Raw genomic sequence first — 25,642 nt, forward strand, 5'->3', positions numbered from 1 at the left:
TAATAAATGTCAGATTTTTAAAATAAAAAGTGGAAAACCTAAGAATAAAACAAGCACACCATAGGAAAAAGTCTTTTAGAAAAGATTTAGGATAAAGTGACACTAATGTAGTGTAAAGGTTATTCATAATAACTATCACGAAGATTTTTACTATATGAACAGGGGATTACAGATTTTTCATATCTTTTAGCGCGTGCTATACCTTCTTGAGATTAGCTGTGCGTACATTCAGTTCAATTCAATTTCGATTTATTGCATAAATACAATGCCTACAGCAAATGAAAGCATTATATAATATGGAGCAGAGAAAGTACATAATAATTTTCAGGAGAGACAATAAACCAAAGAGCTATAAAAAAATTAAAAATGTATTTTATACTTCTTTGAATAAACTAATAGATTAATAAACGACAATTTTTCGCAATGTTGTCACAAAACTTCTATACTATAATATTTTCACTTTTGGCGAACTTTTAACACGTATTCTATATATCTATACTTTACTATCGAACAATTAACCTGTATCCAGGAAAAAATACTGTTAATCAAATACAAGTTAATACTCAATCACTGTCCCATTATCTTATGTATCGAACAACATTTGTACTTGAAAATGAAACAATATATTTATTGTGTATTTAAGTCTCGTTCATTAAACATATTACAATTTTCAAAATGCAGGTATGGGCCACATCGAATGTAGATCTGCGAATGCAGGTCTTGGTCTACATTGAATGTTGATCCATGAGTGCAGGCCTGGGTCTACATTGAACGTTTGTCTAAGAGTGTAGACCTGGGTCTACATTTAATGCTCGTCTACGAGTGCAGACCTACGATTGCATTAACTGGCTTCCATCTATACATTGGATATTGATCTGTTTTTGCTGTTATCATAGCCGAGTTCTTTAATGATACACTGTGGATAATAGATAAGATTTGTTTTAACCCTACATAATTTTGCTTCTAACTACATGTCAGAGACCGCAAACATTAACAGATAACGTGTTTTTGTCTAACGTTGTTATCAAAGGAGTTTTATATCTACACCGGGTACACGCGCGATTTTCACAGTGTGCTAATCATACATATAATCTGACATTATGTTTTTTCAATCATTGGTCACATCAAAGGCTTAAAATGCTATCAAAAACCTAAACATCCCACTTGGTTCTATGATCTTGTATCTATTTATTAGCAGATTTTGTAAATTTTACCCCTAACGTGTTAAACACGGTGTGGTTTGCGCAGTTTTTAGCAGTTTTAAGCAAAAACATGATCATTAAACGCCAAACATTGTAGAAAATTAGTAGCAAAATAATGACTACCCACCACACCACAGGAAAGAATTAACTCCTTACATTTTATGTAATAATAAACAGGTCTAAACTTTCTTATACAGCTTAAGTACGCAGGTGGTGAATACATTTAGGGACCACATTTAGAGCACAAACAAACGCAATTTTTCATTATTTTATCCCATTTTAAGTCATTTTTGTACAAAGGTTATTGAACTTCAATTTACACGAATTTATGGCAGATATAGATATTGACAGAAATCGCTCTAAAATAATCTCATTTACTTTTTGCTTGATAGGCGTTTGAAAATATTGGATTTTTTTTTGTGAATTTATTCTACGGGAATGTAATCGTCAGAGGCTTAGTGTGCATAACATGGAGTTATTGGTCTTGTCATTTAGGATTGGTGCAAAGAATGTAGAAATATTGACCGGTGTACTTATAAAATAACCCAACTTACGACTTACATACTTCATTTTAAATCTTCAATGTAAGAAATTTACATTTTAATTGTAATGACATATTTTAAAAAGAAAGTCAAACTGAAGTAAAGGACAAAAGGTCGGACCTTTAATAATGAAACGCAGATGTAAAAATTATTTCAGAATAACAGTAATATACAAAATTGTAAGTGATAGCACAGAAATAAGGGGCGTAATGCTGCATTATAACAATGACAGGTAAGTTAATGATGATAGAGTATAATTTAACATATACATCAGTTAAAACGTACATGAATTTAACAGCCATCCTCGGGAACATGTTCAATGTTCAATCGGGCACATCCTTGCTATAACTTGCTGATAATTATAATACATATCATGCTGTGCTATTTATACACTTTTTAATGGCTATGCGGTTAATAGTTAAAGCTGTTAACCCTCGGCCCTTCGGACTTCGGGCAAGCAAGTCAATAAGTTTTTTGTTACATGACATCAGAAATTAATTTCGAAATACTTATTTTCATATCGTTGACTTTATTATCCCAGGAAACATGTTGACTATAGACCCGTGATTTATATAAGGAGTCCTGTAATAAATTACTCTATGTTATCATCAACAACACAATAGTTCGTCACTGAGCCCATGACCGACAAGTTTAGTTTAAGGTGAGTCGTCATATATTCGGACTGACTTTGTCAAAAAACTGTAGGATGAGTAGTCAGGATTTGGATAAATACAAAACAGGTTCGAATCCCGCGCTGAAGTTTGTCACCCAACATGTTCGTTTCATCATTTTATTGTGTCGTCATTCGTTTCGCCAGTATGGTAAACATTTTTTCTTTTTTTTTTAATTTGCGGGGAGTGTTATCTATTGTTGTTGTTGTTGTTGTAAGTGACAAAGCTAAATCAATCTCATGTCGTTCTCTTCTGTGCAACTTTTTTTTTGAAGCTGGTCGTGGGGTATTTTGGTATTTTTCTACATCAATTCCTTACCACTGGATCAGAGTGTCAAGATACGTACACCAATTCCTTACCACTGGTTCAGAGTGTCAAGTTATATACACCACTTCCTTACCACTAGATCAGCGTGTCAAGATACATACACCAATTCCTTACCACTTGATCAGAGTGTCAAGATACATACACCAATTCCTTACCACTGGATCAGCGTGTCAAGATACATACACCAATTCCTTACCACTGGATCAGCGTGTCAAGATACATACACCAATTCCTTACCACTGGATCGGAGTGTCAAGATATATACACCACTTCCTATATACCACTGGTTCAGAGTGTCAAGTTATATACACCACTTCCTTACCACTAGATCAGCGCGTCCGTTCGTCTGGCTATGAAGCATGTATATATGTGTTCACTTACATTGATAAAATCACAAATTTCGGTCACATATGTATGAAAATGTGTGTCCTTCTTCAGTGATGTGTGTATTATATACTTCAGTGAACAATAACTGATTACCGTACTTACTGATTCAAATCAAATTATAACACAATTATTGTTCTTTCTTTTCCCTAATTAACAATAAGCTGATGCTAATCAGGTTAATAATTATTTCTCTTTGAAGTTTACCGGCAACAAAGGAACGTCTTTAGACGAATTATTCAGCAAAACATTGATTGATAGCAACATATCTTAATTTCTTATTATTATGCTTAATGTAAATGCTAAACATCATATCCTTCGGTAAGTTAATATCACATTCACACAATGCCTATATTGTGATATTATTTTTCAAATATCCCACTCCTTTCTCATAAGAACATATTCTGTGTTGACACATAGTTAAGACCATTTTAGATTATAAATTTTTACCTCATTTTGAAGAGTTGCTATGAAGAGAAAAGTACGGATTTTATTATATTCTAACGGATTGTTTCCCCTTTTCTATTCGTCTGGGAGACCCACCTTCCGAAATTATGCCTGCTGTTACCACTGATACTGGGACTGAGTTTTCCTTACCAAATTTAAAATTTTTTCTTTTTTTTTTTTTCTTTTTCTTTTTTACCAAAATCTAGCCTTAGCTATGGTTATTGCATGCGAAAAATGTTCCATAAGGTTGAACGCAACTGAATAATTTTCCCTGGAAATATTTATAAACTGGACAATTTTCACAGAGCTACAACACATAGCTAGATCCTTTCAGAGCAAAAGTTCTAATCTCATTTTGAAGAATTATCCTAAAACTGGCATGCCATGAAGAGAAATGTAGGTCTTTTTCATCTGCACAATAATATTTGTCTTATTCAAAATGATATCGAAATCTCACTGTTATGATCTGGTTCTACTTCTCATACTAAAATTCAGCTTAACTTCACCAAATATAACCTAAATATAATATAATATTTAATATGATAGATATTATATGTCTATGTATTATATATAGGCCTAATGATTGTTCATTCTCCATATCTGTATAGTATACTACTGTAGTTCATTATCTATGTTCACGTGACTTTATTATTATAATGATATGTTGTTTATTATGTGTAACGATGTACCATGTACAAGTCTGTAATAAAATTCTGTTTTGTTCTGTTTTATTATAAGTTATAACCTTCTCTCGCGTTTTTTTTTCTAGCAAATTATCACACATATATTCACAATGAAATTCAAACAAAAACTGGCCCTAATTTAGACGTCAGTGACCTGCACCCGTAGGGAAATATTAGTGTTCAATAATCTGTCATCAGATGTCTCCGGCGCTGGGTTCCTTTAGAAGCTAGGGTGTCGGCCCAGTATCATTTCTCCTTCTTTGATGTATAGATGCAAAAGCATTTCTGAGCAAGAGGTGTAAAGTTTACAACACAGATACAGCTAGGCAGCCCTGTATTTCTACAGTTTAACCGTTACTATCCAAGTCAGTAAAAACTAGAAAACGGCTGTCCTCAACGATTTTTATTTATTTATTTATTTTATTTTATTTTTTTTTTGCTATGCACTAATGTTTACAATTACTGTCCACATTTTACATCCACATCTGACATTGCTGACATGTTCTGAAATACTTTTTTAAATCCTTCCGCACAGAAATGTAGTCCTGCACGACACAAAAATTACACAATGTTGATAAACCATAAGAAACGACACAAAAAGTACATAAAATGTTAATAATTCATAAGAAACGACACAAAAGTCACACAATGTTAATAAACCATAAGAAACGACACAAAAATTACATAAAATGTTAATAATCCATAAGAAACGACACAAAAGCTACACAATGTTAATAAACCAGAAGAAACGACACAAAACTTACACAATGTTAATAAACCATAAGAAACGACACAACACAAAAATTACACAATGTTAATAAACCATAAGAAACGACACAAAACTTACACAATGTTAATAAACCATAAGAAACGACACAAAAATTACACAATGTTAATAAACCATAAGAAACGACACAAAACTTACACAATGTTAATAAACCATAAGAAACGACACAACACAAAAATTACACAATCTTAATAAACCATAAGAAACGACACAAAACTTACACAATGTTAATAAACCATAAGAAACGACACAAAAATTACACAATGTTAATAAACCATATGGCTCCCGCGCTGATTCCTTTAGTTCTATTGGGCATATCCGTAACGGTGTCATAGGTGGCCAAACAAAATAATAAAGCTATACTTCTGTTGTATTTTGTATTCCAATCCATTAAAGGGTCATCTCCTCGTCGAATAAGGCTGAATGGAATATATGCCTATGCTCCATTCAGTACTCGTGTTCCAAGACGATGAGTAAACTAACTTGGACACATCTAAACAATTAGGGTGGCTACTTTTTGCTCTAAGTCTGGGACAAATTTGTCTACAGTACTCTTTCCCAATTAAATCATTGCGGACGATTTTCACTTCTAATCCTGGCTGAAAATTGCAGGCTGGTAAATTTTGACTTTAATAATATTTCTTCTAAACGTTCGCGTGACCCGCTTAGATAAAAAAAAAACGTAACGGTTAGGCAGACACAGCGTTCCGGAATCATTGCCATGCCGGGGACAGACTGTTCATACTATTATGCTTTTCTAAATATTGAATATTAGTTAAGTATGCTGAATGCTTTGATGCATATCGATATATATTTATAGCTGTTCCTGTGAGCGAAAAATTGCCTGTAAGTTGGCTCAAATCATAAATGTTAGTACTCACAGACTGACGGATAACAGTCTGGTCGGTGGGCTTTCAGCAGAACACAAGATGTGTCACCATGCCACTGGAAAAACAACGAGTGTAACATTTGTCATGTAGTTATCGTTTCTGATTTCCTGTCAAGTATATACAAGCAGGAAATACCCGTGCAACATGCAGGAAATACCCGTGCAATATCATTGTTCAACATTTGAAAACAACGTCAAAGTATGGCGTTACGTCTGGGGCACTATTTGAATTATATGTATTAGTCCAGAAAAACAGCAACAGAACCTATAGTTATAAGAACAATATTAAAGTAAATAAATACCATATATTAATTATCAAATAATCAAGGTCTTCGAGTGGTTTGTCGTCTAATTTATCATGGTTCAGAGTTTAGATGCGCAGGAAATGTATCTAAGCATCTGAACGATGAACCGTGGTAAATTAGACTATAAACCACGAGAAGGCCTTGATTGTTTTCTTTGTTACATGTCCATTGAAATATTTTGCTGGATTTCATTTATGCGAGTAGTAATGAACCGGACGTCATGCGGCAATTTGACGTCATAATGCTCTCTTAGCGGTCCGCGCGTCAACCGTTGTTTAATTATACATAGTCTTTGAATTAGTTTACTTTTTGAAATCCCTGATTTGCGAAATATGCCCCATTTCAAAATGTGTCCAATACCATTTCTATGGTTTTACGGATTGGCCATTATTTTTATTGTAATAATATGGTAAGAATATAAAGACTGGGTTAAGCCCCGGTTCCATATTTATCAACATTTTAAGTCTGAAACTTAGGTTTTATCCTATATTTGAAAGTCTTTCACAGCTTCTATTAAAATTTGCCTTGAATAGTATATATACTACAACAGAAAGCTGTGCAGTCTCAGTGTGTAGCTGTCTCAGCAATGTACATATATCATAAAGGTGAGTCACGGCAATGTGAATTTTTAGAGACTTCAGTCTAAATTTCAGATTGAAAACGTTGAGTTCACATTATCTTGGGAAATGATGACAATGTTGTCTCTACGGAAGCATGAATGTGCCTAAATCTTTATTATGTGGCTGCTAGAAAGGAAAGGTTGCTTATACTGGCATATATGCACTTAAATTCGATAACATGTCTTTGTGTATGTTTGGGTATAAGAAAGGGTAATAGTCGCAAAGTCCCGCAGGGTACTCAATCTTCTTCCTTTATTTCCGCATCTATGTCTCAAACCATTATCACCATGTTTTTATCAGAAAAGTCTGATTTTCTTTTGTGAAAAACTGTAAAAAAAATTATACCATAAATTTTACAACATGTACTAATAGGGATATATTAGTACTAATTTTCTACGCCCAGTTCTTTCATCTTCCCGACATCATCACACTTATTGAATACTTTCGGTATTTCATATTTTCCTCGGGCATTTTCTCATCATGTAATACATGTTAATTATCAAGTCAAATCCCGCCATAATTTAAGTATCTGTTCCATTTGTGCGGACACTCCATATTTTGCTTTGAAAATCAATGTTTTAAAACCATAATATAATATTATATACATCATACAAAAAATATCACAACACTCACGTTGGATTTTTTCTTTGTTTCGTCAAAGATATTGTACATCGAACATTAGCCTATAAGAAAAAATGCGGAGACTTGGGACATTCTGTGTCGCTTGTTAACACCAGAAGTTCCTCCTTTATATCCCCACCACTCACAATTTTTGGAGGGTATCCATCAATGACATCCCGTGTTTGAATCCGTCAGCTGACAGCAGTCTGCTTATAAATTAATTTTGTCAGACAGATTTTCGCAAGACGTTTATGTCCATTGATGAACTGTCATAAAACGGAAAAAGAAAGGAATTAGACGAATGAAAAGAACAAACTTTTGAAATTATCTCCTAAAAGCGGCCTAATGCTTGTATTATACAGTCGTTAAACCGCTCTAAAATAAAATGAAATCTTCTGATGTATTTTTCTTTTCAAATAACACGCCTCATTTGGGAAACAATTTTCGAAATTGACTCCAAAGGCAGATTCAGGTTTGCTCTTTTTGAAACACCCATTTTCTGTATTTAAGGATAAAATTCGCGACGGGGTGGAAAAATGACGCATTACCCCGATGTATAGCGTTAGTAAGTAGATATTTGTTAGCGGCGATCTTCAAAGGGACATTTAATTCGTTTACGACATCCTTGTTTCTTTTTATTTCGGTAAATGAAATTAAGGGATTTAGTATAGATAGGTGTAAAATAGATTTCTATACAAATACATTGATCAGAGAATTACAAGTGAAATAGAGAATTTATCCTTCTTTTCTACAATTAATCGACGGCGATCTGTGATTGTAATTATTTGAATTATTCAAGTTAAATCATGGGTCTACGATCTTTTATTACAAACACAAGCACGTTATAATTGTAACATAGATAATAAAGATATGTTGTAATTTTGCACCTTGAATCTTTAATTTTATTGTTACCGACAAGGACATTTGCGTTGCCCTGTGGGTTAGTGTTTACTTGTTAATTGAGAGTGAGAGCTAGGTCCATATACTTCTCAGTATTCGTATCTTTATCTGCCTATTTAGAATTTAAAATATCTATCTATTACTTTATTTCAAGCAGACTTTAGTTAATCGTTGTAAAAAACATCAAAGGATTTGGGCACGGGTGTCCACTTCTTGTGTGATTCAAAGTCAAGTAGATTTTTATAGTATAGATGAAAGTGTTGGTCAAAATAAGAATTGTTGCTGAAATTCCTTAAATTTTTGACTATTTAATGATAGCTTTGAAATAACATTGGTACTTATACGAGTGAAGAGCTCTTGAAAATGTCCGTTTGTACTGAGACAGTTATAATTGACTTTCACAACCTCTCAGACTCCGCGTTGAAATGTTTACAGTTACACAAACTTTCAGTTTCAATCGGAGTCACGATATAACGGAATTATACATATATGGTGTATATGATAGCAATATATGGTGTATATGATAGCAGTAAACAAACCCTTTGAACTCCCTAATTATTTTATTAAACAAACTCAATAACTTTTTATTACAGTCCTCTTATAATTTGCATAATATTATGGAAATGGTCAAATGAAAGAGGAAAATCCTTTGTCTAAATTAATAAGATCTTATATCAAAGAGCTGGACAAAGTTTATGGCTTCTGCAAGACTCCTCATGCGGTCAGACTATAACAAGGTTACATCCGTCCTTAAGAATTAATTATCGTCTTAAAGGGGGTCATTACTGCTTTTATTACACCCTGTACAATAACTGAAAGGTGATAAGTAGCATATGAAGGCAATATGATCAGATATGGAACTTTCACAGATTGGAATCATCTTAATTTATACCGAATTGCCTATTACAACTCACTAATTGCTATATTGCGTGAGAAAGACACATATCAAAGAAATGCTCCGCCCAGATCGATATCAGGCGGCACTACCTGTAGGGCGGAGCTAAATATAACAATAACACAACAATTATCTGTCTCGTCCACTGAAAAAAAAAACGATGTGTAATTAAGTCCCGCCTATTTTGCCGCTGATTGGTTGTTGATCGAAAACAGGTAAAGGTCGTAAAACTCAGGCGCGCTTTATACTGAGAGCGACAGTAGCTGTGTCACACAACTCATTTGTTGCAAATAAAGAATCTTAACGGATCTAAATATCAACTACAGGTGTAACACAAGTGAAAAAGGCAACATTATATTATTTGATACGCTGAGCTGTAACAATCTATCGAACGGAACTTTTATTACTTCTTTGCGTGTTTTTCTATATATTGTCGTTGGATTTTTCAACACTCACAGTAAAACTATGATATCGCCGGCAGTCACTCCAGCATCGGATATGGGAGTTCAACAGAAGCCGTTCCATCGGCCTGGATTCCCAACGGAATACCCGACCATTCCGTCCCCAATAGAGCGCGGACAGAGTTGTCCTACTTCGCCGTCATCCCCCTGTTCGACAGTTTCAGAACACGATTCAAGTTTAGAGAAGACGACACCGACGGATTCAGATCATTCCGACGACGGTGACAAAGATACTTTGGGGACGCACTACTACAGAAATCCAAACGTTGACACAGGTATGTATTTTGTTTTGTAATTTATTTAAGTCACGTATCATTACACTGAGTAATGTTGTTTTCAGTTTTCTAGTACAAATGCATTTTAAAAAATTTGAATACGTTTCTATGTATGTACATACAAGTATTTTTGCTCAGAAAGCACGATGAGCGAATAATGTATTGTTATTTTATTCCATTCATCTTAAAAAACTCCAAAGCTACACATTAAATGAGTTAAATTCATTATTATAACAATTATTTACAAAAACTATTAAATGGAGAGATAAAAGACAATATCTTCTCCAACGCAAACTCATATCTCGTTAAAAAAAATAATAAGCGCAACTAATGGAAAAAAGTACAAATCCTTTAATGTGACAATGTAAATAATAAATAAAGCTTGTTAACTTTTATTGAGCGAGATATTCAGCCTTTAACACTACATGTACGTTTATTTTTATGTGCTTTAGATGTTTAATGACAAATTGATTTCTGCTCTTTGATGTGAAGAAATGTGTGTAAGAGACAAGGTAGAACGCAAGTTTCATTTAATCGTGAGCGAAACGATATTTTCAAGCATACATGTTCTTTTTTTCTGCTCCTTTATTGTTATTTATATAGCTATATATATATTCACTAAGCAGAGTGGACTTTGGTTTGATTTCGCATGTAGTATTTTTGCATACAATCTTTATCTGTGAGCTTGTGTAGTAATAAATAGAAATCTTCATCCTCGCTCGTTAACTTTTTAAAGTAGAAGATAAGCTAGGACTTTATCTCCTTTTTTGTATCAAATTGTGTTTTTATTTCTACAACATGTATATAATTGTTTATAAAACATTTGATATACAGTGTGTTTCTTTAGTTTTGATGCAAAATATTGTTCAGTCACCTAAACAAAATATCAGAAAATTGAATTTTATGCTTTAAAGCTCGGTAAATAAATCTACATATTGAACTTGATGAATTGAGTCCGGTCTTGCTTGCAAATCCACATGTATCTAAAATCAATTCTACTATATATTATATCTTCTCTTTATTTCCACCTTTTGGTGATAAATATTTATAATGCACGTATACAATTCATTTTCTTACTACAAACATGTTAAAAAAGAAAATGGGAAAAGTATGAGTATAAAATATAAAATGCATTTATAAGTATTAATATACACCTTAGTGTGTTTTTGTTTCTAAATATCTAAATGAATAATATAATGTCAATAATATACGAGAAAAATATTTACATTACTGCAGAAATATTTACATTACTGCAAACTAAATGAAAAACTTGTTTTGTTTCGAAGTGCCCAGTGGCTAATGAAAAGGATTTAAAACAAAACAATCAAATATAAGTTTTATGTTAATATTATTATTACATACATCTCTAAAAATATAAACAAAAAAGCTTTTTAGTAATCCTTCTGTCCCACACCGTAATTAAATTTCATAAATCTAAATTAAGTATGCAGAGTAATTATGAAGACAAACGTGATATTGTCAAAAGGCTAATTGTTTGAAATCCAAAGCTTTCCCCGTTTTTTTTCTGTGTCTTTACAGACTTTTATGGCGTTTTATAATTACGTTTGTGCCATATAAATCGTTGTCATCTAGTGCCTTATGCTTGTCGTCTGCTGACACCAATTATTATTTCTGTAAAAAATATACTTTCTTCTGTACGCAATTTACATATTTTAAAATTAACATATTTTACGCATTTTCTTTCTACCATCTATATATAATTTATATAAAACTATGAAACAGACCATGTAACTGTTTTATTTAAAAAAAAATCAACAACAACAAGAACCACACTAGTCATAAATAAGTTGCTTTTCTAGTGAATCATTTTTCTTGATATTAAAAGTAAAGTAGTATATAAAATGGCATTGTTCAAAAGACAGAATATTTGCTCCATTTTGTTATTATATTTGTACGTGTTTGAATATATAGGTATAATGTAGTTTTGACGTACCAGAAGGATCATCCATGAAATATAAAAATGTCGTGGGTTTTTTTGTTGTTTTTTTTTTTTTTTTTTTTTTTTTTTTTTTTGGTTATTTTTTAGGAAAGAAGACAAAAATCATAGTTTTTGCCTCTCCATCTAAATACTTGAAATATCGTTTATGACACTATCCCATTACGACTTGCTATGAAATTTAATTACAAAAACGTTTCGGAACGACAACAGTTGTTGAGCCCTCTAACCTTTATATGATCAACAAAGTCGTTATTGTCAAAATCATTCCACTATAATAGGGCTTTTGTTTCAACTGACATAATTAATAACATCATTTACCAAAAAAATACTTGTTTCAATTAATCTTCCTTTTGATGCCCGAAGCGGTTACTTTTGGCCCCTGAAAAATAAGGGCCGTTCTTGTAGTTGTAACGCGGTAAAAAAGGACCAGGTGAGGGAAAACAGTGATGAAAGACAAATGCAGGTTCGTCATATTTTGACGTGTATTTATGAAAAATGACGTTGAATTGACAAACTTAAATGCCTACGGGAACAACAAATTGTGATAATCACACGTTTTACACAGTTTTATGATGTGTTACCGGTAAATTAATGAAGTTGTCAAAAATTACGTGTCTCGGCACGTACTTCAATAGAGAGCTTCCCATTTCAGTCACATTCTCAAAATATCCCAATTTTTACATTGACTTCGCAGACCAGACAATCTTCACCTGGCATTATAGATCAAGTAAAACAGTAAGCCTTTTAAAAAATATGATCACACCACACTTGTAATGCCATAGGGGAACAACATCATCAATTTCATGAGTTGCTAACACTGTAAAATGTTCAAATGTTTTGGGGTGTTCTGACTTTTTTTAACTGTTTCCGAAAGCATCACATGCGTCTTTTTCTTTGTTGGGACACAAAACAGAAACAAAAAACATAAATAAAAGAAATAACAAGATGTAACCTAGATTTCTTGATTTTTTTTCGAAGGTTTAAACAATACTGTCGCAAAGTTTTTTGCCATTTTGAACAATAAGATTTGTTCCGGTACACAACCACGTAAAAGAAGGTTATAGGTCAAAAATGGCGGTGATTTAAAGGATTTAGAATGTGCAGAAATATTCATTTAGAGTAATTATGCTTAAGTTAATACGTGGCTATCATGCACCGTTTATATCAATCAAATACATAATGAACTAATCTGGATAAGGGAGGGGCGTACAAAAAGTTTTTATTGAGCATTTTGTTAAACATCATTGTATATACTCGAGCAGAGTCAATAGAAGAGCAAGTGTCAGTATAATTTACGTTCTTATGGCATTCCTTTAGAGAAAATATCACAGAACAAAAGACAGCATTACTTTGTCGTGCACATTCTCACATTTCTTTAAAAGTAAAACTGGAGATTAATACTTTTGTAAGGACCCTTATAAAAAATATTACGGTGATCATCGCGCTTCATTACGCTCTAACGAGATTGTCAGATCTGGGCACGGTCTTAAAAAGAATAAATGGCTCACCTCTGATCTTTGCATTATAAAACACTCGGATATTTTATCCCCATGTTCTGTCTAAAACACATTATTTTATTTTCAGTGCAATAAGAACAAAAATTGAATTGAGACCTGAGCTAGTTACCTAACAGTTGACATTAATTACGAACCTAATTGGGTATAAAACTTACAAAAAACCTAAGGTCAAAAAATAAATAAACTGCAGAATTGCGAAGTAATGATAATTAAGATATTATATTCGCTGACAGTGAAGTCTAACTTTAAAGACGTACAATATTTAATACAGATGTGCGTAAAGAATGTGATTATAGGAGATGACGTATTATGTAACGAAAATAACAACTGCGTACACATGTCAAATTATTCAGCTAGATTTGCCTTTAACATGGATAAAGATACAGATTTTTAAATACTGACATTTTCAATTACGTAAAATGTATACCGACATGCACACTGACTGCAAAAACTACCCACAAAACTGTAATGAATATCCTAACAATCTAAAATATGCTTACGCTGCTCTCTACATTTAATTAATAATTTATAAATACGAAAAGCAAACACAATGTCAAACAGCTATGGCTAAAATTTTGTTTTTTTCCCCAAACGATAATTACTTTTTTTGTTGCGCAAAGATATCAAAATTGATATGTATCAATGGTACAATATGAAATCCATTCTTCATAAAACATTTTAACACTATCTATGTTTTATCTTATATTGAAGGAAGATTTTTTTTCTTCTACACATTTTACTCATAAAAAACTTATTGACTTAATGGGAGGTCATTTAAATAGGGATTACCACACACAGAACGTTTTCTATAATATCAGCACAAGTTGGAAAAATAAATCTCAATTTTCATGTGTTTTTTTTTTATTTCAGATTTGTCCAACCTTGATAATGGCGTGAGGCGCTACAGGACAGCCTTCACCAAAGAACAAATCAACACATTGGAGAGAGAATTTAACAAAGAAAATTATGTATCAAGACCAAAACGATGTGAACTCGCAAAACAACTGAATCTTCCAGAAAGTACTATTAAGGTTAGTTATTTAAGCCAAACTTTTCATTGCTTAAGATCTGTTCACTGAAACTTGTTGTTCAATCAAATTCAGAATGGTTTGCAGTGTAGGCAATTTGTTTTGAAAATAATGCTGATTGTGTTGATGATAATGATATGAATAAATAGTTAACTGATTTATGGTGATACAGCATTACAGTTGAAACCCAAGTTCTTATACACTATTCCTTTTGCTTACAGGTCTGGTTCCAAAATCGCCGTATGAAGGACAAGCGTCAAAGAATGGCTGTTACGTGGCCATACGGAATTCCTCCAGATCCACAAATCTATGCGTATCTCGCTGCAGCCGCCGCATCGTATCCATACGCTTTACCAAATCCAGCCACAGTATCGTATCCATCACTTCCACTTCCGGGACTATATCAGTCACAAACTTCATCGGCTTTTTCGCCATTGGCACCACAGAACCCACTTAAACCAATGTTCGATACTTTACCTCCTTTTCCCGGGTCACTGAGTGCTTCGTCTGCTTTAGACAGGCTATCATCAGCAACATCCGAAGCTACCTCAATTGACTCATCATTAGCTCAGAGATACAAAACGGAGAACCCAGCTTTGGGGGCAATACCTTCTATCACAGGACTTAAATCTGGATGTCCGTGTGGTCTTCCAACTTGTTCGTTATCAACTGGGCTTCACCCGAGCTTTCCGACATCTATACCCAGCAGCTTTCACCCGGGACTTCATCCATCACTAACAACATCAATTTCAACTGGATTAATGTCTGCACCATTGAATCCACTTTTCCAAAAAGCAGAACTTACCAAACATTAAAGTTTTCATGTAGGACTTATTTTGTTTTCATTTGGGACTTACGATTCTAAACGACAAGTCAATAAAATGCACGATGTTAAAACAGACGGTTTTTTGAGTAAAGTACGAATATTTTAAGATAATATATACATGTTTGAACTTGATTTTATTTTTGCATTTGAACGTTTCAATTATAGATCAAAAATATGTTCTTATCCAAATAGCTTACATGAATTAAAAAATGTCTGTAGACATTCCATAAAATGAAGGAATCTTGACAATGCTGTATATAGACTTCGCTTTTATAGTTTTATTTGTTAGTTATTTCTTTAAGATAATTGCAGGGAGACACAAATTTGTACAGTTATCTGATTTATATTATTTTTGTTATTGCAAGAAACAGATTTCTTTTATAAATAAATGTATTCAAATCACAAGTTGTTGCTTATGCATGTTGGTCTGTTCGTTCATGTGTCTAAAGATAAACCGTTCCAGTTTCCTCTACATATAAAAACAACCAAAAATTGCTAAACTGGAAAAGGGGCATAACCTTGAAAAAATACAAGACAGAGTTATGTAACATGTGCAGTGAATGCCAGAAAATCGCAGAGTCCTGTACAAGCGGTTACTGAGATACCAGCTTACATACAGACGCCGGAGAACTGGTCTCTAAACCATGAATTTTCAAAACTATTACCCTATCCCTTTTCTTCCTATAATACTATCAGAACTCGTACATCACCGACAATCTTTTTCTTTGCAGTTACATTAAATACAAAAAGTATAAAAAGTTTGTGCTCATTTGTGAATAAGTATCTTCAACGTGAATCTTCTTATCCAGAAATGAGCCGTGCCATGGAAAAACCAACATAGTGGCTTTGCGACCAGCATCCGCGCAGTCTGGTCAGGATCCATGCTGTTCGCTAACGGTTTCTCTAATTACAGTAGGCTTTAAAAGCGAACAGCATGGAGCCTGACCAGACTGCGCGGATGCGCAGGCTGGTCTGGATCCATGCTGGTCGCAAAGCCACTATGTTGGTTTTCTCATGGCACGGCTCAAATACTTTTTCCCCAATAAACATCAAGTCATTGTTTTAACCCTCTGAAATCAAATATTACAACTAAGACACCCCGCCCCCGACCTCTCAAAAAATACAATAAAATAACACAATTATGATAAAATTATGTATGCTTATTCTGAGCTCAGCGTGCTTGTTTAAAGATAATAAACGGGTTTACCCCATATGGGGTCTCAAAACAGAAAAAAAAATTGCGTACATATATAGGTAACATACAGTCGTTCCCTAGCAAACAAAAGAAGTGAACAAAAAAAGTATGAAGGAACTTTATTTAAAATATCTCCAAGCGAATGATATACAGTTGTAAGATTGCTATTTGATGAAAAATATAACCCACTTTAAGTATATTTATAAAACAAAATTAACCCTATTTACATATAAATGATCTGTTCCTTTTCTTTATTTCCAGACGGATATAACGCTGCTCGAATCTCAATCATACGGCTCTATTCTATATTAGTTTTAATGGTTTTTGAAAGAGGTTGATTTGAAATGTGATAACTCTCTTGCACAACGCCACTATTCAGTTTCAATTTATTTAAAACTAATGTTTCAAACATAATTTCTTGTTCTTTAAATCAGTACACAATGACAAAAGCAAATTTTGACCTAGTCCAATACAATTTCAATGTTAACCACGTTGATATCCTAGATTTTCTGAATTTTACTTTATCGTGTGATATTGTATGTACCAGTTTGTGTTCAGATTTAATACCTCCGTAATTCCGAGTTCAAAGAATGTGTGTGCAAATTTTGAAATTTCGATTAAATGAAAAATAATAGTTTTGAGTGTGTCACGTTAGGAAATAATTTATTTCCGCGTTATATCCACTTATTTATTTATTTATTTATTTATTTATTTATTTATTTATTGCTATGTTAATAAAGCTATTGCAGGGGAATGTGCATCATTTCGCAGAAAGAACTTGACGAAACATTAAAACTGGTGAAAAGTTTGAAAATCGAACTACAAGCAAAAAGATAAAACATTTTGAATATTACGGCAGCCATTTTGGACACGGTGACGTCATCGATCTTTCTTTACACGGATATTACCATATATGATATATCAATGTCTGAGCAATAAGGTTAACAAAGTTTTGGTGTATTTAACATAATCCTGCCCTAAAAACCATATCTGGCAATATCTAAACCTAATCTAAGGAATCAACCATGATGTCACTGTGCCTAAAATTGCTGCCATTTCAATAATACTTTGAACATATTTAAATGACTATATCTTTTTTTTTTTGTAGAGCTATATCATTTTTGTTTTGTAGTTCATAATCTCTTCGGTTTTATTTCTTCACCCAGCTCTTTCCAAATAGAATTATTGTCAAATGATGCATAAAAGCCTTTATTACTTCGGGATAACGAATTAAATTCGTAACAACGAGATGACGTCGAGTTTGTCTAACAGGACAAGGATCCGGTCATTCAACCAACGGACATGCTGGCTTTTCAGGACTATGTTTAAGCCAACGGAAAGTTACGCCTTGACTTTCTACCACGGAATGAACAACTGTTGTCTTTTCTAATTTACATAAAGCCTTTGTTCCTTTTTAAAATTGAGCATACAACTTTTAGTTCTGGATCGTGTACGTTTGTTTTTCGCCTTACGCAAAACTGAACGCGCATGCGTGATACAGTGCTGTCAGAAAATACCTCATTGGCTACATTATTAGACCGGTGTCACGTATGATTTGCATCATTATGACAATTACTACACCGTCGTTCCATTATTAAAACCACTTATGTCACATCTCCCCGACATCTAAATGGCAAAATGAACGGTTTAAAGTCATATAGCTCCGTTAAAACCTGTTTGATGATTGAATTATAGCAATTTAATTTTCATCTCATTTCGCGACTTTGTTTTACTTGACATGTAACCAATAGATTAGGAGACTGATCTTCAGTTTAACCCATAGTCTCGGCCATGTCTAATACAAAGCAATGGTAATTGACGATTGTAAATCTCACAGTAAAGAACACAGACAAAAAAGAAATAAACGGTAGAGAATACATTTTGTTGTAATAACCAAAATAAATTAAATTTTGCACTGTTTCATGTGTTGATTGGTGAAGACCTTAGCACAGTGATAAATAGTCCCTCGTCTAAAGATAGGACGTCTTAACTTATCTAAACACTGAATGTTTGGGCAAAATTAAAAAAATGTAAACATGAGCCACAGCCTAAATCTATTTACATGAATATGTGAAGTATTACAAGTATACGGTATATAAATGCACATATACATTCAGATAGCAGTTTCTTTCTCACTGATTCACATTTCATTCATGTGAAAATGTCAGTTTTTATTTCACAAAAGAATCCCAACTACTGACAAAAGTGCTTTTTCATTTGGTGGTAAATTTTGCGACAAATTTGCAGTAAATAAATTTAGTTTATCATAAATGAAATCATTTAAGGAACATCTACCCCATTGCTCTTAAATGATATATTTTCCACACCATTTGTTATCTGTAGAAAACCTTAAATGAAATTAAAACATTAATGGTATTTCATACATCGACATTAACTGATCAAACGCTAAATTTGGCAATATTTCATTTCGGGTAATAATAAAACATGGAAAGTTTAAGGTGTTTCACTCAATATAAAATGTGTCATAATCCATTGTACACTTTGTTTGGTCCCTTTGATGTGGTGTTTAACAACTATGGAGTTTTAGTTCGCATTTTATATATTCTTTTTTCTCCTTCAATTTCTTTCAAATCAGTATGTTAACGCTCTCAATTATCGAAAATCACGTTTTTGCCTAAGTTGCAATGTTCTGTACGGCAAGTAAAATGCTTTAATTGACTGTAAGCCACCTCTCTGACCAGAATTATTTCTCAGATCGCAAAAATAGTATCTGTTATGTCTTCATGGGTTTTCATCCAAATGTTCTTGTGAACATGGCTGTATGAAAAATTCTATCAAAATATTTCACCGGCAATAAAATATCGACGATTTCCTGAAAGACCAGTCAAGCACACGCGTTCTTTTTTTTACAAAATTTATTAATGTTAAAAGGCAAATCAGATAGCATATCTAACACTTCGTCGGCTTGATTATCTATCCACCGGCCATATTCGGAACTTCCACAAGGACAAGAAAACACAATAAAATGATTACCCTTCATATATGGTGGACCATATGTATTAAACAAAATTGAAAATCAACAGAAAAAATATATTACATACCAATATCATACATATGAAAACACTAAAACAACAGGAAATAAAACCATGTATTTAATCAATATAAATATTATCGGGTTATCAGCGTAAACCCAGGATACATGAGTGGCCGGTAACCTGTATCACAAGAGAAAAAGTTGTAAACGAGTCGCTGTGTGGGAAAATATCGTCATCATCAGCTTCAATAAATATCTTAATTCGTACAAATCAGAGACCTCTCCCACTAATGACCGATATTTGTCACTAGATTAGCGATTTGTGATAAGAAAACGACTTTTATGTGCACATTAAGTACTTGCTGTTTTTATTTCCTTTCATCCACGCTTTCAATACTCGCTGGTAAGAATCAGGAAAACGTGTAGACAGGTTTATTTTAATAAATATCTCAAAAGTTATTGTTTGAAGGTATAAGGATTACAGTGGGATGGCCAAACTCTTGCCCTTTATGATGGATTTTATAGGCTCATAATTGAGATAATTATTTCCTGACAACTTAATTTCAGTCACTGTCCGTTTGCGTCCATGCACTATAATCATTAATCAGAGAAGAGCATTTAGTGCGAGTAGCCCACGCGCAACAGACATGGCCATATGCTAAATGACCGTTTAGTTTGTAATAAAAAAACTAACTAGAAAAAAAATTGTCGTAAGTAAACAATGGATACTTAAAGTACTGTTGTTGAAAATACTGTTGTGTAGAGGTACAGCGGCTGGATGGTAGCCAGGATGGAATCCGAACGGCAACCCGGTAGGTATAGAAATTGTGTAGAGGTACAGAATCCGAACGGTAACCCGGTAGGTGTAGAAATTGTGTAGAGGTACAGAATCCGAACGGTAACCCGGTAGGTGTAGAAATTGTGTAGAGGTACAGAATCCGAACGGTAACCCGGTAGGTGTAGAAATTGTGTAGAGGTACAGAATCCGAATGGTAACCTGGTCGGTGTAGAACTTGTATATAGGTACAGAATCCGAACGGTAACCTGGTCCGTGTAGAAAATGTGTAGAGGCACAGAATTCGAATGGTATCCCAGCTTTAGAATGGCAACTCGATGGGTCTAGTTAAGTTGTGTAGAGGTACATCTGGCGTGTTGGCGCCCTTCAAACGCGTCAACACGTCGAAATCAGCCACCATAGAAAGGTAACCCGGTGGGTCTTACTTTATATGAATTTTATTTTAGCTTAATTGTGATGAAAGCTTAAAGCTTATTTGTACCACTCTCGAGACTGATTCCTGGAAAAACTAGTACTGGTGTCATATGAGAAGTCGTAGTCGTGCGGCTCGAACTCACGAAACCCCGGGTCAACACTTTAACTACTAGACCACCGCTCCCCGGTCATATGGCGGCTTTCCAGCTTTGATGGTGGAGGAAGACCCTAGGTGCCCCTCCATGCATTATTATATCACGGGCAGGCACCTAGGTAGAACCACCGACCTTCCGTAAGCCAGCTGGATAGCTTCCTCACATGAAAAATTCAACACCAAGGCTCGAACCCAGATCGGTGAGGGGCAAGTGATTATAAGCCAGCGACCATAACCACTCGGCCACGGAGACCCCTCCGATTGGTCAAGTGAAGTTGTGTTGGGGTACACCATCTAAACGGTAACCCGATAGGTCTTGTGAAGCTGTGTAGAAATATAGCTTAACAATGGTAAACCGGTGGATCTATAGAGGTACATCATCTGAATGATAACCCTGTGGGAATAGAATTTTTTTTTAAAGGTTCAGTGTTTGAATGCTAACACGATTGGCTAATTGGGACTGTTTAGAGGTACATAATCTAAATGGTAACCTGATGGAATTAGTGAAGTTGTGTAGAGGTACAGCGTCTGAAAAGTAACTTGTGGAGTCTTGAAGTTGTGTAGAGGTACATCATCAGAATGGTGACAGGGGGTGGGGGTGGGGGGGGGGCGGGGTTGGCCTTCTAGTGACGTTGTGTGCATGTACAACATCTGGATGGTGTGATGAAGCTGTATAATGGTATCCAAGAGGGTCTTTTGAAGTTGTTTCGAGGTACAGCGTCTGAATTCGGAGGGTATACAGTAAATCTTAGTGGATAGGTACTGCTCGTTGGTTCTGGTGGTACTGTGTAGATTTACAGCGTATGCATGGTAAATTGTTGGGTTGTCGCAGCTAGAAGAGCAGTTTGGACTACAATGGTTGAATTGCAAACCAATTTGTCTAGTGAGATGTGTAAAGGCACAGCGTCTAAATGGTTACCATGTCGGTCTTGTGGGGTTGTGTAGAGGTGCAGCACCTGAATGGTAACTCGGTGGGTCTAGTGGCGTTGTGTAAAGGCACAGCGTCTAAATGGTTACCATGCCGGTCTTGTGTGGTTGTGTAGAGGTACAGCACCTGAATGTTAACTCGGTGGGTCTAGTGGCGTTGTGTAAAGGCACAGCGTCTAAATGGTTACCATGCCGGTCTTGTGTGGTTGTGTAGAGGTACAGCACCTGAATGTTAACTCGGTGGGTCTAGTGGCGTTGTGTAAAGGTTCAGTATCTGAATAAGTACCCGAAGGATCTAGTGGAATTCTGTGAGGTTACAACCGTGTGGGTTTAGAGACGCTATGTAAAGGTTAATTAAATACATGAATAGTTACCCGACTTATCTGGTAACGTTGTGTAGGGGTTTGAATGGTAACCCGATGGGAATTGGTCGTGATTTTAGATGCGTTCTCATGGAAGTTACAATTCAGTGCTATAGTTTTTACAGCTAGCGGCGATATAACAGAAGAAGAAGAAGTTTATTTGAAAAAAAAATGAGCTATTATGGCTTCTCGTCCAGGTTTAGCTTTCTAACATGTTTAGGTAGTTGAACGGTGTAGAACGGACTTTTCACAGCGAAGAGATTTTCTCGCAAAAAGTAAAAACTAATATAAAAAGCAAAAGAAAAAAAAAAAAAAAAAAAAAAAAAGAAATGAAAAAGAATGCGGCGTGCTACCTTTACAACTTACGAGTGTTTCACCACAAAAATATACCAGTAACACTGGAAAGATAGTTTTCCTTTCTTTCAGATATGATCTTAACTTTTGGAGCAGCACTACAAATTGTTTGTTAATTTTTTACCTCAGATTTTGCGGGTAGACATGTGGACCTTTGGTGTTTTATAATCGCGTTTGGGGAGTATCTGTAATGCAAACAGCCACATCATTGTGAAGTAGGGATGATCGCCTGTATAAAAGCTGGTCTATCATAAACCGCTACACTAGCTCATTTAACATGTTACAAATATATTAATTTTATATCCCCATTTTCTTGTCACAGTCTCCAACGAGTTTTATGTGGTAGTTTCAAATGAAACCTCTATTTATTGATCATCTTTATTGAATTATATTGTAAAATGATGTCTTTAAAGGGAATTATCATTAACAAGATGAAAAGATAAGCATTTATTCTGGCAATATCAAAGATTTAGACCTTCTTTAATAAAAGTATCTTTAGTAATAATTACAGTATAGTCTTTTGAAAGCATGGCGTCGAAGGCTTGTGTTTAAAAGAGATTAAATTTTTTGTGGCTCTTTGAGTCGTCAACGTTTTTTTCTTTCTTGTGAGAAATTTCTCTTTGTGATACTCCTTCTCTTTCTTCCTTGTTAAAAGGATAATGCAACAATCTACCTTGGTTTTATTCTTGAACTTACAATTTTAATTTGGTTTTAAATAAACAAACACTTCATGAAAGATGTCTTCCAACAAACGCACAAGTTTTGTGTCCTGTCATACATATATAATAAAGCAGGTTATTTTGAAATGATAGTTACTAAAACCTGGCAGCCACGGCTGTCACCTAGAGGACAAAAAGTAATAATTGCCGTGATGGAGGCGGCTGCATTTCCTTTGACGATCCTCTGTCCGCATCTTTTCATATTCTGCATAATTAATTAGTGTCGTGATACGTTTATGTTTAAAAGCCATTAATTTGTAACAAAACCAAACATTTTATAAGCTACAACCACCAGAATTTAATTAGTAAAAAATGTTGAAAACGCGCTTTAGTGCATTATTTGATTTTTCTTTGAACATTTGTAAGACTTCATATGCAATTAAACATTCATTAGCGACATTATATGGTAAATATGATGGATGGACTAAACTTACGTACGCACCGCTGTCTTTGATTCCGGAAGGTTCGGGCATGTTGTAAAAAATACTAAATGGCTCCATCGTCGGGGTGGCGCCCTCTTTTGCAAGGAGATAACATTGAAAGTCAGTATATTATGGAAAATTCGACTTAACTTATGAATATAAAATCAAAATAAATGCATGTTATTTTGTTGCATAACAACATTAATAGCACAATTTGTATAATGTAATGAAACTGGCGACATTTGACGAAATTAGACAAAATAATCTGATAATTCAATTAAGGTAAACTCGTTAACCTCGGAGATAAAAACTATGCCCCATCATTGACTGATTTTATGGCTTTTAACTTAATTAATTAAAACTGTAATAACACTAAGATTTCATAACTTTTCAATGTTTTTAAATGGAATACATGAAACATATTGACGACTAAAAAGGTTTGTATTTTTACGGAGGTCTTTGCTGTAAAAATGAGAACATAAACGAAGGAAAATATGTTAATTATGACAAAAACATTTCATAATTGTTTTTTTTTTACCTTAAACCTTCAAAGGAGTTGTATTTTTGTTTGTTTTTATACAAATTGTTGTCGAGACAGACTGGACCAAGCCAAACACACGTATGAAAGAAGCATGGTTGGGCCACCTACACTGTCGCCGAGGTTTTACATGTTCATCGTTTAAAGTTAAAACGTTTTATTTTCATTTACTTTAATGATGGTATCTCCGGCCGCGTGACTATCAATACTGGTGTCCCAACATGCGACCCATTATGTTGTTGAAGTTTTTCAGTGTAGGCGACCCATAATGTTGTTGAAGTTCCTCTGTGTAGGCGACCCATTATGTTGTTGAAGTTCCTCTGTGTAGGCGACCCATTATGTTGTTGAAGTTCCTCTGTGTAGTCGAAAGCGGACATTTACATGTTTGAAGGTTTTAAAACCTCTGGTTATGAAGAATGGCCAATTGTGCCTCCCCGGGTGCTTTCTACGCACGGACGGACACCTGGTAAAGCTTGGATGGCTTCCTCGCATGAATGAAGCAGATCTATAGTTCGGACTGCGGATCAAGATTCAGTGTTAGCGGCATTAACCACTCGGTCATGGAGGCCCACTTCAAATCTAAGAAAAACATGTTATCATGGAGATATTCTTAACTCAGTCTGTTTGTACCGATTTGTGCACTAAAATAAAACCAATTAAAGTATAAGGTGAGGACTGTTATAACCGGAACTGGAATTCACGGTGAGATATTGAAAATAAATCTCTAATAATCGGTCAAAATTGACTCTCTAAGTTGCAGTGATAAAGTGGTTATTTCGTGCATTTTAAATTTTCTTTCAACTACTCTGCGTTTTATTGGTGTATTCCTTTTATAAATAATTGAAATAAAAGTATCATCTCCTAATATCTGTTTGATGTATTGTCAATGACATGCCTCGTGTTTAAGGTAACCCGACCGCGGTCGTGAATCCGGTATGGTTTAGGTCAGCTCAAACTGAACTTTTCTTCTGAGGTCAAACAACACGTCGGCAAATCATTAGTTATCCATCCAGATGGACAATTTGCGGTTTGATCTTGTTCTTCTAGTATGGAGGACAAAATATAAAACACGTGGCAAAGTTAAAGAATTCAAAACTGCTGATAGAGTTAAGTGCCTTTCAGATAAACGGCATGTTGATGAATTAATTTGCGGTGTTAAAGGTCTTTTAATATTTAGCACTGCGTAACTTGACAAAAAAACTAGTCCCACCATCATTATTATTTATCGTTTAAAGTCCCGCTACCAAACAAACCGTCAGTGGGCTCAGTTAAAGACATCATTAATGGTGAAAAAGGTGCAAATAAGCAGTGGCTAAGTCGTTTATCTTGTCCCAAGAAGTAGCTGTATAATGACAAATTAATATGTTTCACAATCTAGATAACTTTGATCTTCATGTCCCCTTTGGCATGTTTACGCATGCAAAAT

General features: G+C 34.4%; 1 protein-coding gene across 2 annotated transcripts in view; it reads left to right on the top strand.

Annotated features, from left to right (window-relative positions):
* Positions 1 to 15,745, top strand: part of LOC123560869 (homeobox even-skipped homolog protein 1-like) — a 39,468-nt gene extending 23,723 nt beyond the window's left edge. The window contains exons 2-4 of one of the 2 annotated variants that reach the window (XM_053552545.1): positions 9,732 to 10,009; positions 14,357 to 14,517; positions 14,736 to 15,745. In XM_053552545.1, coding sequence (XP_053408520.1) covers positions 9,739 to 10,009; positions 14,357 to 14,517; positions 14,736 to 15,329 — 1,026 coding nt within the window. In that variant the 5' untranslated portion in view covers positions 9,732 to 9,738 and the 3' untranslated portion in view covers positions 15,330 to 15,745. Of the gene's footprint in view, positions 1 to 9,537; positions 10,010 to 14,356; positions 14,518 to 14,735 lie in introns of those variants that run through there. The other variant, XM_053552544.1, reaches the window with a different exon arrangement.
* Positions 15,746 to 25,642: the final 9,897 nt, after the last annotated feature.

Source organism: Mercenaria mercenaria, chromosome 10 (assembly GCF_021730395.1).
Source record: "Mercenaria mercenaria strain notata chromosome 10, MADL_Memer_1, whole genome shotgun sequence".
In the NCBI taxonomy this organism is placed as follows: Eukaryota; Metazoa; Mollusca; class Bivalvia; order Venerida; family Veneridae; genus Mercenaria; species Mercenaria mercenaria.